This window comes from Sciurus vulgaris (assembly GCF_902686455.1).
Source record: "Sciurus vulgaris genome assembly, chromosome: 12".
Lineage (NCBI taxonomy): Eukaryota > Metazoa > Chordata > Mammalia > Rodentia > Sciuridae > Sciurus > Sciurus vulgaris.
Window position 1 is genome coordinate 108,568,910 of NC_136473.1, and position 14,378 is coordinate 108,583,287.

Genomic DNA, 14,378 nt, shown 5'->3' on the forward strand with positions numbered 1-14,378 from the left:
CAAAGCCCTAGAAAAAGAAGAGCAGACCAACACCATAAGTAGTAGAAGACAGGAAATAGTTAAACTCAGAGCCGAAATCAACGAAATTGAAACAAAAGAAACAATCGGAAAAATTAACAAAATAAATAGTTGGTTCTTTGAAAAAATAAACAAAATTGATAAACCCTTACCACACTAACAAAGAGAAAGAGAGAAAACTCAAATTACTAAAATTCGAAATGAACAAGGAAATATCACAACCGACACAAGTGAAATGCAAAACATAATTAGAAGCTATGTTGAAAATCTATACTCCAACAAAACAGAAAACCTCGAAGACATCAACAAGTTCCTAGAGACATATGAATTACCTAAACTGAACGAGGAGGACATACACAAAGAAATCAATTTCAAGCAATGAAATAGAAGAGGTCATCAAAAGCCTACCAACAAAGAAAAGTCCGGGACCAGATGGGTTCTCAGCCGAGTTCTACAAAACCTTTAAAGAAGAGCTCATTCCAATACTTCTCAAAGTATTCCATGAAATAGAAGAGGAGGGAACCCTCCCAAACTCATTCTATGAAGCCAATATCACCCTGATACTTAAACCAGACAGAGACACATCAAGGAAAGAAAATTTCAGACCAATATCCTTAATGAACATCGATGCAAAAATTCTCAACAAAATTTTAGCAAATCGCATACAAAAATATATTAAAAAGATAGTGCACCACGATCAAGTGGGTTTTATCCCAGGGATGCAAGGTTGGTTCAACATCCGGAAATCAATAAATGTCATTCACCATATCAACAGACTAAAAGGTTAAGAATCACATGATTATTTCAATAGATGCAGAAAAAGCATTTGATAAAATACAGCATCCCTTCATGCTCAAAACACTAGAAAAATATGGGGTAGTGGGAACATTCCTTAACATTGTAAAGGCCATGTACGCTAAGCCCATGGCCAATATCATTCTAAATGGTGAAAAACTGAAAACATTCCCCCTAAAAACTGGAACAAGACAGGGATGTCCTCTTTCACCACTTCTATTCAATATCATTCTTGAGACTCTAGCCAGAGCAATTAGACAAACCAAAGAAATTAAAGGGATACGAATTGGAAAAGAGGAACTCAAACTATCCCTGTTCGCTGATGACATGATTATATATTTAGAGGAACCTGGAAATTTCACCAGAAAACTCTTAGAACTCATAAATGAATTCAGTAAAGTAGCAGGTTACAAGATCAATGCTCATAAATCCAGTGCATTTTTATACATAAGTGATGAATCTTCAGAAAGAGAAATTAGGAAAACTACCCCATTCACAATAGCATCGAAAAAAATAAAATACTTGGGAATCAATCTCACAAAAGAGGTGAAAGACCTCTACAATGAGAACTACAGAACACTAAAGAAAGAAATTAAAGCAAACCTTAGAAGATGGAAAGATCTCCCATGTTCTTGGATAGGCAGAATTAATATTGTCAAAATGGCCATACTACCAAAAGTGCAGTACAGATTCAATGCAATTCCAATTAAAATCCCAATGATGTACCTTACAGAAATAGAGCAAGAAGTCATGAAATTCATCTGGAAGAATAAGAAACCCAGAATAGCTAAAGCAATCCTTAGCAGGAAGAATGAAAGGGGGTATCGCAATACCAGAACTTCAACTATACTACAAAGCAATAGTAACAAAAACAGCATGGTATTGGCACCAAAATAGACAGGTAGATCAATGGTACAGAATAGAGGACACGGACACAAACCCAAATAAATACAATTTTCTAACACTAGACAAAGGTGCCAAAAATATGCAATGGAGAAAAGATAGCCTCTTCAAAAAATGGTGCTGGGAAAACTGGAAATCCATATGCAACAGAATGAAACTAAACCCCTATCTCTCACCCTGCACAAAACTCAACTCACAATGGATCAAGGACCTCGGAATCAGACCAGAGACCCTGCATCTTACAGAAGAAAAAGTAGGTCCAAACCTTCAACTTGTTGGCTTAGGATCAGACTTCCTTAACAGGACTCCCATAGCCCAAGAAATAAAAGAAGAATCAACAACTGGGATAGATTCAAACTAAAAAGCTTTCTTTCAGCAAAGGAAACTATCAGTAATGTGAAGAGAGAGCCTACAGAGTGGGAGAATATCTTTGCCACTCATACTTCAGATAGAGCGCTAATTTCCAGAATCTATAAAGAACTCAGAAAAACTCTACACTAAGAATACAAATAATCCAATCAACAAATGGGCTAAGGAAATGGACACTTCACAGAAGATGTACAAGCAATCAACAGATATATGAAAAAATGTTCAACATCTCTAGTAATAAAAGAAATACAAATCAAAACTACCCTAAGATTTCATCTCACCCCAATTAGAATGGCAATTATCAAGAATACAAGCAACAACAGGTGTTGGCGAGGATGTGGGGAAAAAGGTACACTCATACATTGCTGGTGGGGTTGCAAATTAGTGCAGCCACTCTGGAAAGCAGTGTGGAGATTCCTCAGAAAGCTTGGAATGGAACCACCATTTGACCCAGCTATCCCACTCCTCGGCCTATACCCAAAGGACTTAAAATCAGCATAATACAGAGATACAGCCACATCAATGTTCATAGCTGTTCTATTCACCATAGCCAGATTGTGGAACCAACGTAGATGCCCTTCAGTTGATGAATGGATAAAGAAACTGTGGCATATATATACAATGGAATATTACTCCGCCATGAAGAATGATAAAATTATGGCATTTGCAGGCAAATGGATAAAATTGGAGGATATCATGCTAAGTGAGATAAGCCAATCTCAAAAAACTAAAGGACAAATGATCTCGCTGATAAGTGGATGAGGACATATAAGGGTGGGGTAGGAGGGTTTAGCGTTAGGGTTAGGGTTAGGTTTAGGGTTAGGGATAAGGAGGGTGGTAAGAATGGAGGAAGAAAGGAATGTATAGAGGGATAAGAGGGGTGGGAGAGGAGGGGGGAAGGGAAAAAATAACAATGAATCAAACAACATTGCCCTATGTAAATTTATGATTTTTAATTAAAAAAAAAACAACACCAAAAAACATATAAATGGGCAAATGAATTAAACAGATACTTCTCAAAATAAATACAAATGACCAACAGATATATGAAAAATGTTTCAACATTATTAACAGCTAAGGAAATGTAAATCAAAACTACACTGGGATTTCATCTCCGGTCAGAATGGCAGTCATCAATAATAACGTTGGAGAAGATGTGGAGAAAAAGGAACACTTACACACTGTTGGTGGCATTGTAAGTTAGTACAATCACTGTGGAAATCAATTATGATGTTCCTCAGGAGACTAGAAAAGGAACCACTGCCTGACCCAGCCATATCACTCTTCAGTATTGATCCTAAAGAATTTAAGTCAGCGTACTATAGTGACACATACATAGCCATGTTTATAGCAATGCAGTTCACAATAGCCAAACTGTGGAACCAGCCTAGGTGTGCATTAGTAGATACAGGTTTTATCCAACCATAGAGAAGAATGAAGTTATGTAATTTGCAGGAAAATGGTTGGAACTTGGGGACATTGGCAAAATAAGCCAAACTTAGAAAGTGAAGTGTCATGTATTCTGTCATATGTGAAAGCTAGAGAGAAGGGGAAAAAAATGTTGGGGGAAGGGATCTCATGAAAATGGAAGGGAGATCTTGAGAACAGAGGAAAGGGACCAGTGGAAGGGAGAAGGGGCGAGAAATGATACTAGGTAATTATATTGTTTTATTTTATGCATGTGCTAATACATAAAAACAAATCCCACTGTTATGTACAACTATAATGCACCAGTTTAAAAAAAAAATGGAAAGTTCCCATTCTCCAACTGGAAACAATTACATTTCCTTATTTAAATATACATATTAAATACTTATTTAGTTGATAATAATCTAATGCACTTTAAACAATTTTTGAGTTATAAGAGCCATCAGTTCACTTTATTTCTCCTTTTAAATATTTCGTTGTCATGACATTTCATAAATTAAGATAATGCTTTGTCTAGTGGTTAGAGCACTGAGTGATAGTAGGTTGTTGGCTATTCTTAAAGTTAACTTTTAAGTTGGGTTTTCAGTTGAAATTAGGTTAGAATAGGCCCCTATCACCTACTATAAAGAAGGAAAACATTTTTGTTTTGAGGAGTCACAAAGAAATTTTCATTTTTGCTTTCTGGTGAGTGCTTCAGAACATTCCTGGGTATCTGCAATTGTCTTAAACCCTGTTACATTTTAAAGAAACTGGTGAGCAGTGAAGTGTTACATTCATTGAGCAGCAGTACCTCCTAGGGTATACCTTTCATTTCCATTTTGGAAACTTCTAACACACCTGGGCAAACACCTTTGTCAGCCTTTGTGTATGAAACACAGCAAAGGTAGGTTATGACTGTGTCTATATGCTGCTTCAGCAGAAAATGAAACCTTAGAGTCAAGCTGTTTGGTTAAGTTTTGCAGTTAATGTGCATTCTGGCAGTACATTTAATTTGCTTGTAGGTTACATTATTAGTCAAAGGAATGGCTAAACACTCAGTTAAATATTACATTAATTTATATCATGATTTTGTTAATTACCTGCATACTTAAGGCCACGGAGGAAAGAGCATTGCTTACTTAAATTTTATAGTAAAAACTCTAATGTGCTATTCTCTGTTATCTAATGCAAGTTTCAAAACTATAAACATTCTTAAAAGAATATTTATCTTTTTTTAAACAAGTGTTCAGAATCAAGTGGATGAAGTTATTGATGTCATGCAAGAAAATATTACAAAGGTAATTGAAAGAGGGGAGAGACTAGATGAACTGCAGGACAAATCAGGTACAGCTACTTCATATTTCCTGGTATTATTGATCTGTGTTTTACCAATTTTTGTCTTTCCTCTCTAATCTAGCCAGCATTTAGGAATCTTGGCTCAGGAAATTGGTGTTTGAATTTTAGAAGTATGACCTTTGTGGTTTAATTTTTGCTCCCTTTACTTTGAATCATCTCATCTTATTGTATTATTTCCTTACTGTTCAGTTGAGAATGGAGAATTTAAAATTCTTGTTGAAACCTGAAGAGTCAAGCTACATTTTTCTTTTGCCCCACTATGTGGATATGCTTTGTTTCTCATAATCTCAAGGCATAAAGATCTGATCACTTTTTTCCAACACTTTTTCAAACTTATCTGATGTTTTTATTTTATGGTAACTTAGTAACCTTTACTGACAGATGTTACCTCCATCCTAATAGTTCCTAGCACACACTAGGCTCTCAAATATTGTTTGGTGAATAGCAGAATACCTGGTTATTTATGCCTTCTCTGGTAACTTAGTAGCCTTTCTTTACTGACAGATGTTAGTCTTTGTACTTCTAACAGTTCCTGGCACATTAGTCACTGAAGTTGTTTGGTGAATGGCTGGATACCCAATTAATAATTGACAGACTTGCTTGACCAAAAGACTTGCTTAATTACTTTAAAATTTATATCATTTTCCCTCAAAATCAATCACTTTTCTACAAATTTTTCTTCATTTGTAATTTTTTCTTAGAAATGTGTCAAGTGTTTTTTGTTTTGTTTTGATTTTTCTGGTGCTGGGGATTGAGCCTGGGGCCTTATGAATGCCAAGCAGGTGGGTGCTCTACCACTGAGCTGTATCTACAATGCCTAGTATTTGTTTTCTTAAGGAGTATTTTCTCACCAGAATTTGTAAGTTTTTTTATAAGCATCTGGTCCCTGGGAAAGCTTTTCTCATCTCATAGTAAAAATAAATTGAGCTAACCAACCTGCAACTGTGTTTTGCTTTTTAGTTTTGTTTTAACTAAGGAGAACGGTGGAATTTGTGGGTGGAGGATGTTTTCATGCTTAAAAGGGAACAAGTTTACAGAAGTAGAAATTAATATTTTCTTGTCTTTGTGTGACTAGATAAAAGAATCCTGTTATGTCGTTTAATCCTTCTCTCCATCCTCTGTGTGATATAGAAAGCTTATCGGATAATGCAACTGCTTTTAGCAACAGAGCCAAACAACTTCGAAGGCAAATGTGGTGGCGTGGATGCAAAGTAAGTGAATTAGAAGACACTGGCCGGACTGGCCAGCCTCAAGTGGTAGTCCAAGGCAGGAAGGAGAGGGGCCTGTGCAGGCTGAGCTCTGTGAGGACAGGGACTGTAACTGTCTCGCTTATTACTGTCCATCTGAACCTGGACATGGAAGGAGCTTGGTAAATATTGCTGAATCAATGAATTCTTTGGGGGCAGGAATAAGTAAAGGAATCAAGCAGTACCTACAAGGATGTTTTCATAGATTTCTTCATGAAAATAATCCACATTTTATTAATAATTAAACTACCTCTAAACTTAATTATAACATTTTCTCATAACTTATTATTAGTGCTTTTTGGAGCAACCTGTAGCATTATGTAGATATTATAAAAATAAAATGGAAGCAGAAAAAAATATGATTTTTGAGAAGAGGAAAAACTAAAAGGGGTTTATCAGAATCTCTCACAACAAATAGGATTAAGGAAAGAAAACTCCATTATTCCAAAGAAATAAGAATAAAGAAAATGTTCTTAAATGTTCAGCCATGTCCTGGGAAGCAACATATGACTTGAAGTCAGACAACCTATTTTGTTTGCCTTTCTTCCACTTACAAGCGTGTAGCTTAGCCCTGTGACCCTAGCCCCTTTAACCTGGGACAATGGGACAGTGATGACTTATTCTTAAAATGGGGCATGATAAACATGGCCAGGATACTCCTCCCTCCATGGATAAACAAAGAACAACAAAAAAATTTAACAAGGAAAAGACTGGAATCACTATATACTATTAAATTCCTCCAGATCATTTTATAGAAGTGAATTCACCTCTTAAGAAAGGCTACTACTTAATGAACAGAAAACTGTTCATTTAGGTGTTTTAAAAATCAGTATCAATATTTCCATTTAAAATTTTTTTCTAAAATAAATAAGCCTAACTTACATTTATATTAACAGGGCAAATTAATGGGTATTTTGGGCAAAGTGGATAAACTTCCAATAAAATTCCAAATTTCTTTAGAAATTTTTTCAGGTTAAATACAGGATTAAAACACTTTTTGGGCCGGGGGTTGTGGCTCAGAGGTAGAATGCTTGCCTAGCATGTGTGAGACACTGGGTTCAATCCTTATCACCCCATAAAAATAAATAAATTATTGTAGTATTCCATTATTGTGTCCATTTACAGCTGAAAACAATATTAAAAAAAAAAAAAAAAAAAAAAAACTTTAGTTTTTAGTACAGTGTGAACCCAGATACCTACTGAAAATACAGTTCCTATCTCCATTAGTTCTGAATCTGTTCCTGCACTTTTTGGTCATTATGATGAATGATTCTAATAGGCACTGATCTCCAGATTGCTGAGCCATGCATTCCCTGGTTCACTCTGTTTACTGTCATGAGTGGAATGCCACAGACATGTCACCCTTGATTCTGGTTTTAGAAACATTACCTCTGTTTCCATTTGTGATACTCATTAGACTGTTTTATCTGTTTATGATAACTGGGTGTCTTCTTTCTGAGTGAACCGTTTTTAATCAACTATTTATAAAAATGATAAAAATAAGAGTTCATCAAAGAAATGAAATATAAAATTTATGCATTTTAGGATTAAATGATGAACTTGACAGTTTTATATAGAAAGATAACATGAGCTTCAAGTGTCAAGTAACTGACTGGGAATTGATTTAAGTTTTCTCCTCTTGATTGTGAAACCGATACCAAATACTCTTAAGTTGTTCATGAAGAATCTATTTTCTTTGAAATAGAAATTAAGGCACCATGAAGAAAGTGAGGGAAGATAACACCAATGGTGCTCACCTATACTTTGAGAATATGTACTGTAAATATACTGCTTTCCAAAATTCCAGTTACCCACAGTCAGCTGTTAACATTTGTCTCAACTCTTTCAAGAGAGAGATACTGAATTCACATGACTTTTACTACAAATATATTGTTATAGTTCTGTTTTTTAATTGGTTTTTTTAGTTGTTAATCTCTTACTGTACTCACACATACTTAGGTTTGCATGTTTAGGAGAAAACAGTGTATCTAGGACTGACTCTCCATGGTTTCAGGCATCCAGTGGGATCACATTCACAAGAACGTATTCCCCTCAGATAAGGGAAGACCACTGGTTATTGACTGTCCGTGCTGGGTGTCACATCCTGACTCTCGGACAGAGTTGCTAAAATATCGTACACTTTTCCTGGCCTCGTTAGAGACAAGCATGTGAGACATAGACAGAGGGTCCAGACCCTGTATATTGTGCAGCACAGCCTTTGAAAAATATAAAAGCCTTCAGATTTGGGGGAACTCCAATTATTTATCAAAGAATGCAAAACAGCCATCAAGTTCATGTTAGAAACAAATTAAAATCTTTCAAGAAATGTGCCTGTTCCTTAATGAGTTAGAGCAACATGGCAGATAACAGAACATAGTCCTGGCTTTTAGGCTTTATAAATGAATCAGACAGTATCTTTCATGTGTCTTTTTGTGTGTTATAGATAAAAGCCATCATGGCTTTGGTTGCTGTCATCCTTTTGCTAGTGATTATCAGTAAGTATTTACTGGATTATTACTTCTTGGGGTTATTATTTGTTTTGAAGGTCAATTAATTCCCTTTTAATTATTTTCAGTTTACCTAGTGTGTCTAATGTCAGGACTGAGTGATTTGCTTAACTGAGTCCTTATCTGTGAATCTCTAAAAATGTTCTAATGTGTTTGTGAAATTTTTTGTGAATATACAGATGTACATTTCTACAGGGAGAGAGGCAGATTCTCAAAGGGAAGCCCTCTCTGACCCCTCATTACCACCCCAACATGCAGGGCTGAGTGACTTGTTCAAGGCCAGGTCTGGCTCCTGTTCACTTAGGATGAAATCGTCACCTTCTGTTTACTGTTAGCTTTCAGGTATGTCAGTTAGCAGCTGGCAGTTGTTTTCAAAGGATAGATCCAGTTAAATTTTCCAGATGATGCATCTTTAGTTTTGTTTGGTTGTGGATTTGAACTGACTACGGTTCGTAAAGCATAACTCCTTGCGCTCCTTTTTTCCTTAATACTGTTCTTAAGGTCAAGTCATTTTTTAGTATCTACTTTTCTTTAAGCCCTCTTTACCTATGTTCACAGAGATTTTATTAAGTAGGTCTTGAAAGTACCTCAGTAAAAACATGTGAAAATGTTTATGAGGCTATTCTCCTTTTAAACAGAAAAAACTTTTGTTACTAAGAAATATAGTTGTCGCATCTGGCCTGTTGGTGCAGCCCTGTAATCGCAACTGAGGCAGGAGGATCAAGTTCAAAGCCAGCCTTAGCAATTTAGGCCTTCAGCAACTTAGTGAGACCCTGTCTCAAAATAAAAAGGGCTGAGGATGTAACTCAGTGGTAAAGTACCCAGGGTTAAATCCCCAGGACCAAAAAAAGAAAAGAAAATACAGTTTTCTCTTTAGTTGTGAATTCTGGGTTTGTGAAATAAGCTGAAACTTATTTGTGATCCCCATATCAATGCTCATGTTGCTTTTACTGTCATTAGCAGATATTTTCTTTGAATCTCCTGCATGAGGGTCTTCAACTGAGGTCAGACGAGGCCATCTCTGCTGCCTCCTTTCAGCTTTCATTACATAAATAAGTAGCCTTTCTATATTCTACAAGTGCCCCATTTTTCACATTTTTGTGCTTTTTGTTGGTGGTTTTGTGGTTTTAAATGCCCCTGGCCCAGTTCTGAAGTACTCGCTAGTGTAGTAAGTACATGAAGGCCATGCTGTGCCCCAAGAGAAAGCCACATGTTGGGCAGTCTTTGTTCAGCATGATCTGGTGCTGTCAGCCTTGAGTTCAGTGTCATTGGATCAACAGTACATAATAAATGCCTTTCTACAGAAAACAAGGTGATATATCAGTTTGTTGACAAAAATGTAGCCAGAGCCTCATAAGAACTTGGGACTATGTTTTCCCTGGGAGCTGTGATTCAGTATTCACTAATTCAGTGTTTATGTTAACTTTATAGAACATCACTGTATCAAATAGCAAAAGTCAGCCACATATGGTAGTCAATGTGCAAAATGAGGAATAATGTAAAGAAGGAAATAAAGTAATCTTAACCACACAGAGATAGCTACTTGTTACTAAAACTATAGTATATATTTCTGGTCTTTTCCTATTTATGTAAGCATGTTCTTCAGAAACTCAGATATTGTATATATTTCCTAATAAATATACTGTGAACATTTTCCCATGTCATTAAATATGTTTGTGATATTTTGGCAGCAGCATGCTATTATTATGCCATAATTTGATTAAAATGCTTGTGTTGGACATTTGGGTTATTTTGTGATATTCTTGTATTTTATTTCTTATTATTTGTTAACTTGGATAAAAGTTCAGCCCTTGTTTACCCCTTTCTGAAAGTAGACATAACTACATTTAGGAATATTGCTTCTAATAACATATGAACCTGATTTTGATCTTTTTTTATTTTTTTCTCTTACAGTTCTTATAGTTGTGAAATACCGTACTTGATTTGATGGCAGAGATCTTCATTAAACAAGATCTGGGACAATAATAATAATAATAAAAGATCGCTGTATAATTTAAATGAAATATATGTATATAACTTCCAAAACTTCTTTCCAAGAAACTAAGAGGCAGGTATCACTTCAAATTGGAGCATTGAGAATGTTGAATTAACTTCTTCCCTTCTAACAAAATGTGCTTATAATAATTATGTGTAACACAAAGTAACTATATTCTAAGGATCTAATTTGAAACTCGATACTTGCCAGTTCATTGTTTGTGTATATAGTTAAATATTGATGGCAGTGTTTCATACTAGTGTTTTAGTGGCACAAGGACTTGGACTATTGCATGGAGATGAGGTCAGGAAGCCTGTGTAGCATACCAGACTAATAAGCTAAGAAATGCACAACCATCAACATTTGCAAGAATATCATTCTTTTCATATTACAGTTGCTTTGAAAGCAGTTTCCACATGTTTACGGGTGTAACAAAAGCTAAATGTTGTAAATGTTTCTGCCTTCAGCTATAACTAAGAACATTCCGGTAAACCTACTTCCAGTTGTACAAGGGAATGGATTATGGAAATGGAAGTTTTAAACAGGAAAGAGCATAGTGTGGCACCATAATCTGGAGACAATAAAATTATTGAAGAATGTTGTTGAAGTGTTTGAAAATGACCAATATTTATAGCTATGAGTCATGGTCCAGTCAGTTGTAAAACTCCAGTAAGAAGGGACCAGTCTTAGTATGGGTAAATAAAATCCACAGGTAACTTTTTCCTTAATTTTACTTCCTTTAGTTTTTCTCTTTAACTTTTACCCTTTTGCCTGAAATGCTAAGCTTAGCCCAGTCCCCTGTTCTGGCTTTCATGTCTGTGTTCTCTGATAATACTCGCAGAGCCAGACCTTGCACAGTCTAGTGTCAGAACAGGGTAAGTAGTAAAAACTGGAGGAACAGGTTCCTTCTGTAGACTGCCAGTTGGCAACCAAGTGCTGCGGCATCACCATTAACCTCGCCTGTTTTTATGATGGTTAAGTATATTAATTTTAAAATGCACTGACTTCCTTGTACTGTTTAAACAAGTGAAGATGCATGCACATGGACGTCCTGGGTTGGAGGGGGCAGAAATAGGTTCATGGAAATGACCAATATTTAAAGGGGGAAATAATGATCTGGTTTAACAGATTTCATTTCTTTGGTCATTTTAATTCAAAATGTCCCAAACATAGAATGTGTTTGTTTGATTAATTCTACATTATTAGTACCAGGAGGAAAAATATTCTATTTAGAATAGAAAGAAATTTGGAGAAAGTAGATTAAAAAATACTCAGAACACTTTCAAGTTATAAAGATCTCAATATAACTGCTAAATTTCATAATTTGCATAGAACATTGGAAAAGAGATCTAGTCTTACAGACTGCTGGGTGTTGTCTCTGGGGTCTCCTTCTCTAGGTGTCAATTATATAAACAGCATCTGAACTGCTAGTACATCCTTTGACAAAGGAGGGTACCCAAAAAATGAGCATTTTTAGACTTTCAGTAGCTAATAGTTCAGGAATGGAAATGTTTTAGCTGAATTGGCAGAATCAGTCCTGATATATGTATGTATGTTTTTTATTTAGATTGGAACGTACTTATAAATGGTTAATTTTCCATTAGTTGGTGTAGAAATCTGATTTCTTTGGAATATATATTGGCAAAGATGAAGATTATTTCTTAAAAAGGCCACATTTCTAGTGTTTTTTTTTTTTTTTTTTTTTTTTTTTTTGGTAAAGTATGCCACTTTCAAAGAAATAATTATTAAAAAAGTAAAATTATTTTTAAGATTTTTAAACATAAAAATAAAGGAAATATTTATATGACAATATTGTATATATGCAGTTGTCTTTGTATTTAAATATATTGCTGCTGGGAATACTGGTGGTAGACATGTGACTGGGAACTTGGCAGTATAGAGGCTTGGTTCACAATTTATCATTTTGTCTGTCCTGGTGTTGATTAATCCTGAGACCCTAAAAAGCCTGGCATGTTTGTGACATTTTTATGGTAACATTGGAGACAGAGCTGTTTTAAGATCAAAAAACAAAACAGTTCAAATTGGTGTCAGACCTCCCTTCATTCCTGCCCTTAATCACTCTTTTTCTCATTCAGCTCAGATCATCTTGCACTTGAAAAAATGAAGTTTTACCACCATCAAAACTGTCATTATTTAAAGCAGTGAAGATCAACAGAAAAATTCAAATAGCTTTGTAAATAGTGGTTGATACCCAGTGAAGTCAGTTCGCAGTTTTTGTGTGTGAAACATGCCCTTGTGACCTGTGTTTAACTGCAGAATTTCTTTCAGCAGTTTTGTGATCATAGTACTCACGGGTCCTTCTCCTGATTTTCAGTCGGTAATAGATGTGGACTTTCGACTCCTCTGTCCTAGCAGAGCTCACTAGGAAATGCCCTAAGATGTTACAAACCGGGAGATTGCTTTGTTAAAGGGACATTCAGTTGTGAAGCCATGGAAGGAGGCCACTTAGTACACACCGGGATGGAAGTACCTCGCAGTAGCTCCCTGTACTCCTGCTGGTGCAGTCTTTCTGTGCGTTTCTGTACGCTGCATTAGAAAATTATAATGTTGCCATTTTTATTAACAAAATTGGCATCTTGGAATCCTGTGTGGCATGTGTGTCCTTTGAGTGCTTCTGTGTGCATAGACCAAGCTCTCCCGTGGCCAGCACCTCCTTCAGCTGGCTCCATGTGCTGTCAGCATTATCGCCCACCCCTGCTCTGTGTCCATGTCTGTATCTACACTGTGGTTGAAAATATGCAAGAAGTTGTTTTTCCATGTTGAGAACATGTGCCACTAAATGGCTTTAATTGTATCGTGTCCGAGTATCACTCAGTCCAGGACTGTTCTGGTAATCTGATTTTGTCTTCACACAGAAATGTGCTTGGAGGCTTTGATCACATCAGTGCCGGAAATGGCCACAAAGCAATTCAAAGACAGTGGCTCCTCAGAGGCTGACGGGTGCTGTGCGCCGTGATCCCTGCGTAGGTGCTTTGTCCATGTTGTAGACAGAATGACCCCACCCCTTAGACAGATGCAGGGTGTGGGCAGGCAGGTTTGTGTTTTGGTTTTGGTTTGTTCTTTTGAGGTGAGGTCTTGCTACATTGCCCACACTAGGCTCAGACTCTTGCCTGAGCCTCCAGAGTAGCCAGGACTGTGGACCTGTGCCACATACCTGGCTTTCTGAGTTTAATGTTAGTCTTACTCCATCTTTGCTTTTGTTTTTCCTGGTTTTCTTGTTTTTCTTTTTTCTGTCCCCCTAGGAATCAGTTAGAATGAGGAACATGGACGTGAACTCTGGTTCTAGCTGCTTAGAACACATGAATAGGAATTAAAAGGAAAGCCTGACCAACCCAGTGTTAGTGGATCAACAAGCCAGAGAGCAGGGATCACACCCTGCTCCTGTCCCCAGCCCTCCACACAGTGTTGTGTGCCTGCCTGGCAGGGGCTGGAGGACTGTGTTGTGTGGTTGTGCCTTGAAAGTACAAAGACCCCAGCGTGCTGGTGTGTAAGTGAGAGCCGACTTCTCCAGGTTCACCGGAGAGGGGACGTGGTTGACGTAATGGGACCTTCAGCTTTACCTAGAAGTCATAGTTCTTAACACTGACTGAGTATAGAAAATTCTGATTTTACAATATTCTGTTAGATTCTTTTCATTTGAAATCAAGTCACATATTAATTACTGTATGGCTACAAAGTAAATTGCATAAATCAGAGATTTTAGTAAAATGTCAGAAACCAAACTAAGAAAATTGAAGCACTTAATCTTGTACCTGGGTG

At 36.5% G+C, this 14,378-nt stretch overlaps 1 protein-coding gene across 18 annotated transcripts in view; it reads left to right on the forward strand.

Moving 5' to 3' along the window:
• Window positions 1-10,958, forward strand: part of VAMP4 (vesicle associated membrane protein 4) — a 34,974-nt gene extending 24,016 nt beyond the window's left edge. For 6 of the 18 annotated variants that reach the window (XM_079106431.1, XM_079106430.1, XM_079106432.1 and 3 more), the window contains 2 exons: window positions 4,736-4,836; window positions 5,980-8,763. In XM_079106431.1, the coding sequence (XP_078962557.1) occupies window positions 4,736-4,836; window positions 5,980-6,221 (343 nt within the window). In that variant the 3' untranslated portion in view covers window positions 6,222-8,763. The other 12 variants (XM_079106428.1, XM_079106426.1, XR_013758120.1 and 9 more) reach the window with 11 other exon arrangements.
• Window positions 10,959-14,378: the final 3,420 nt, after the last annotated feature.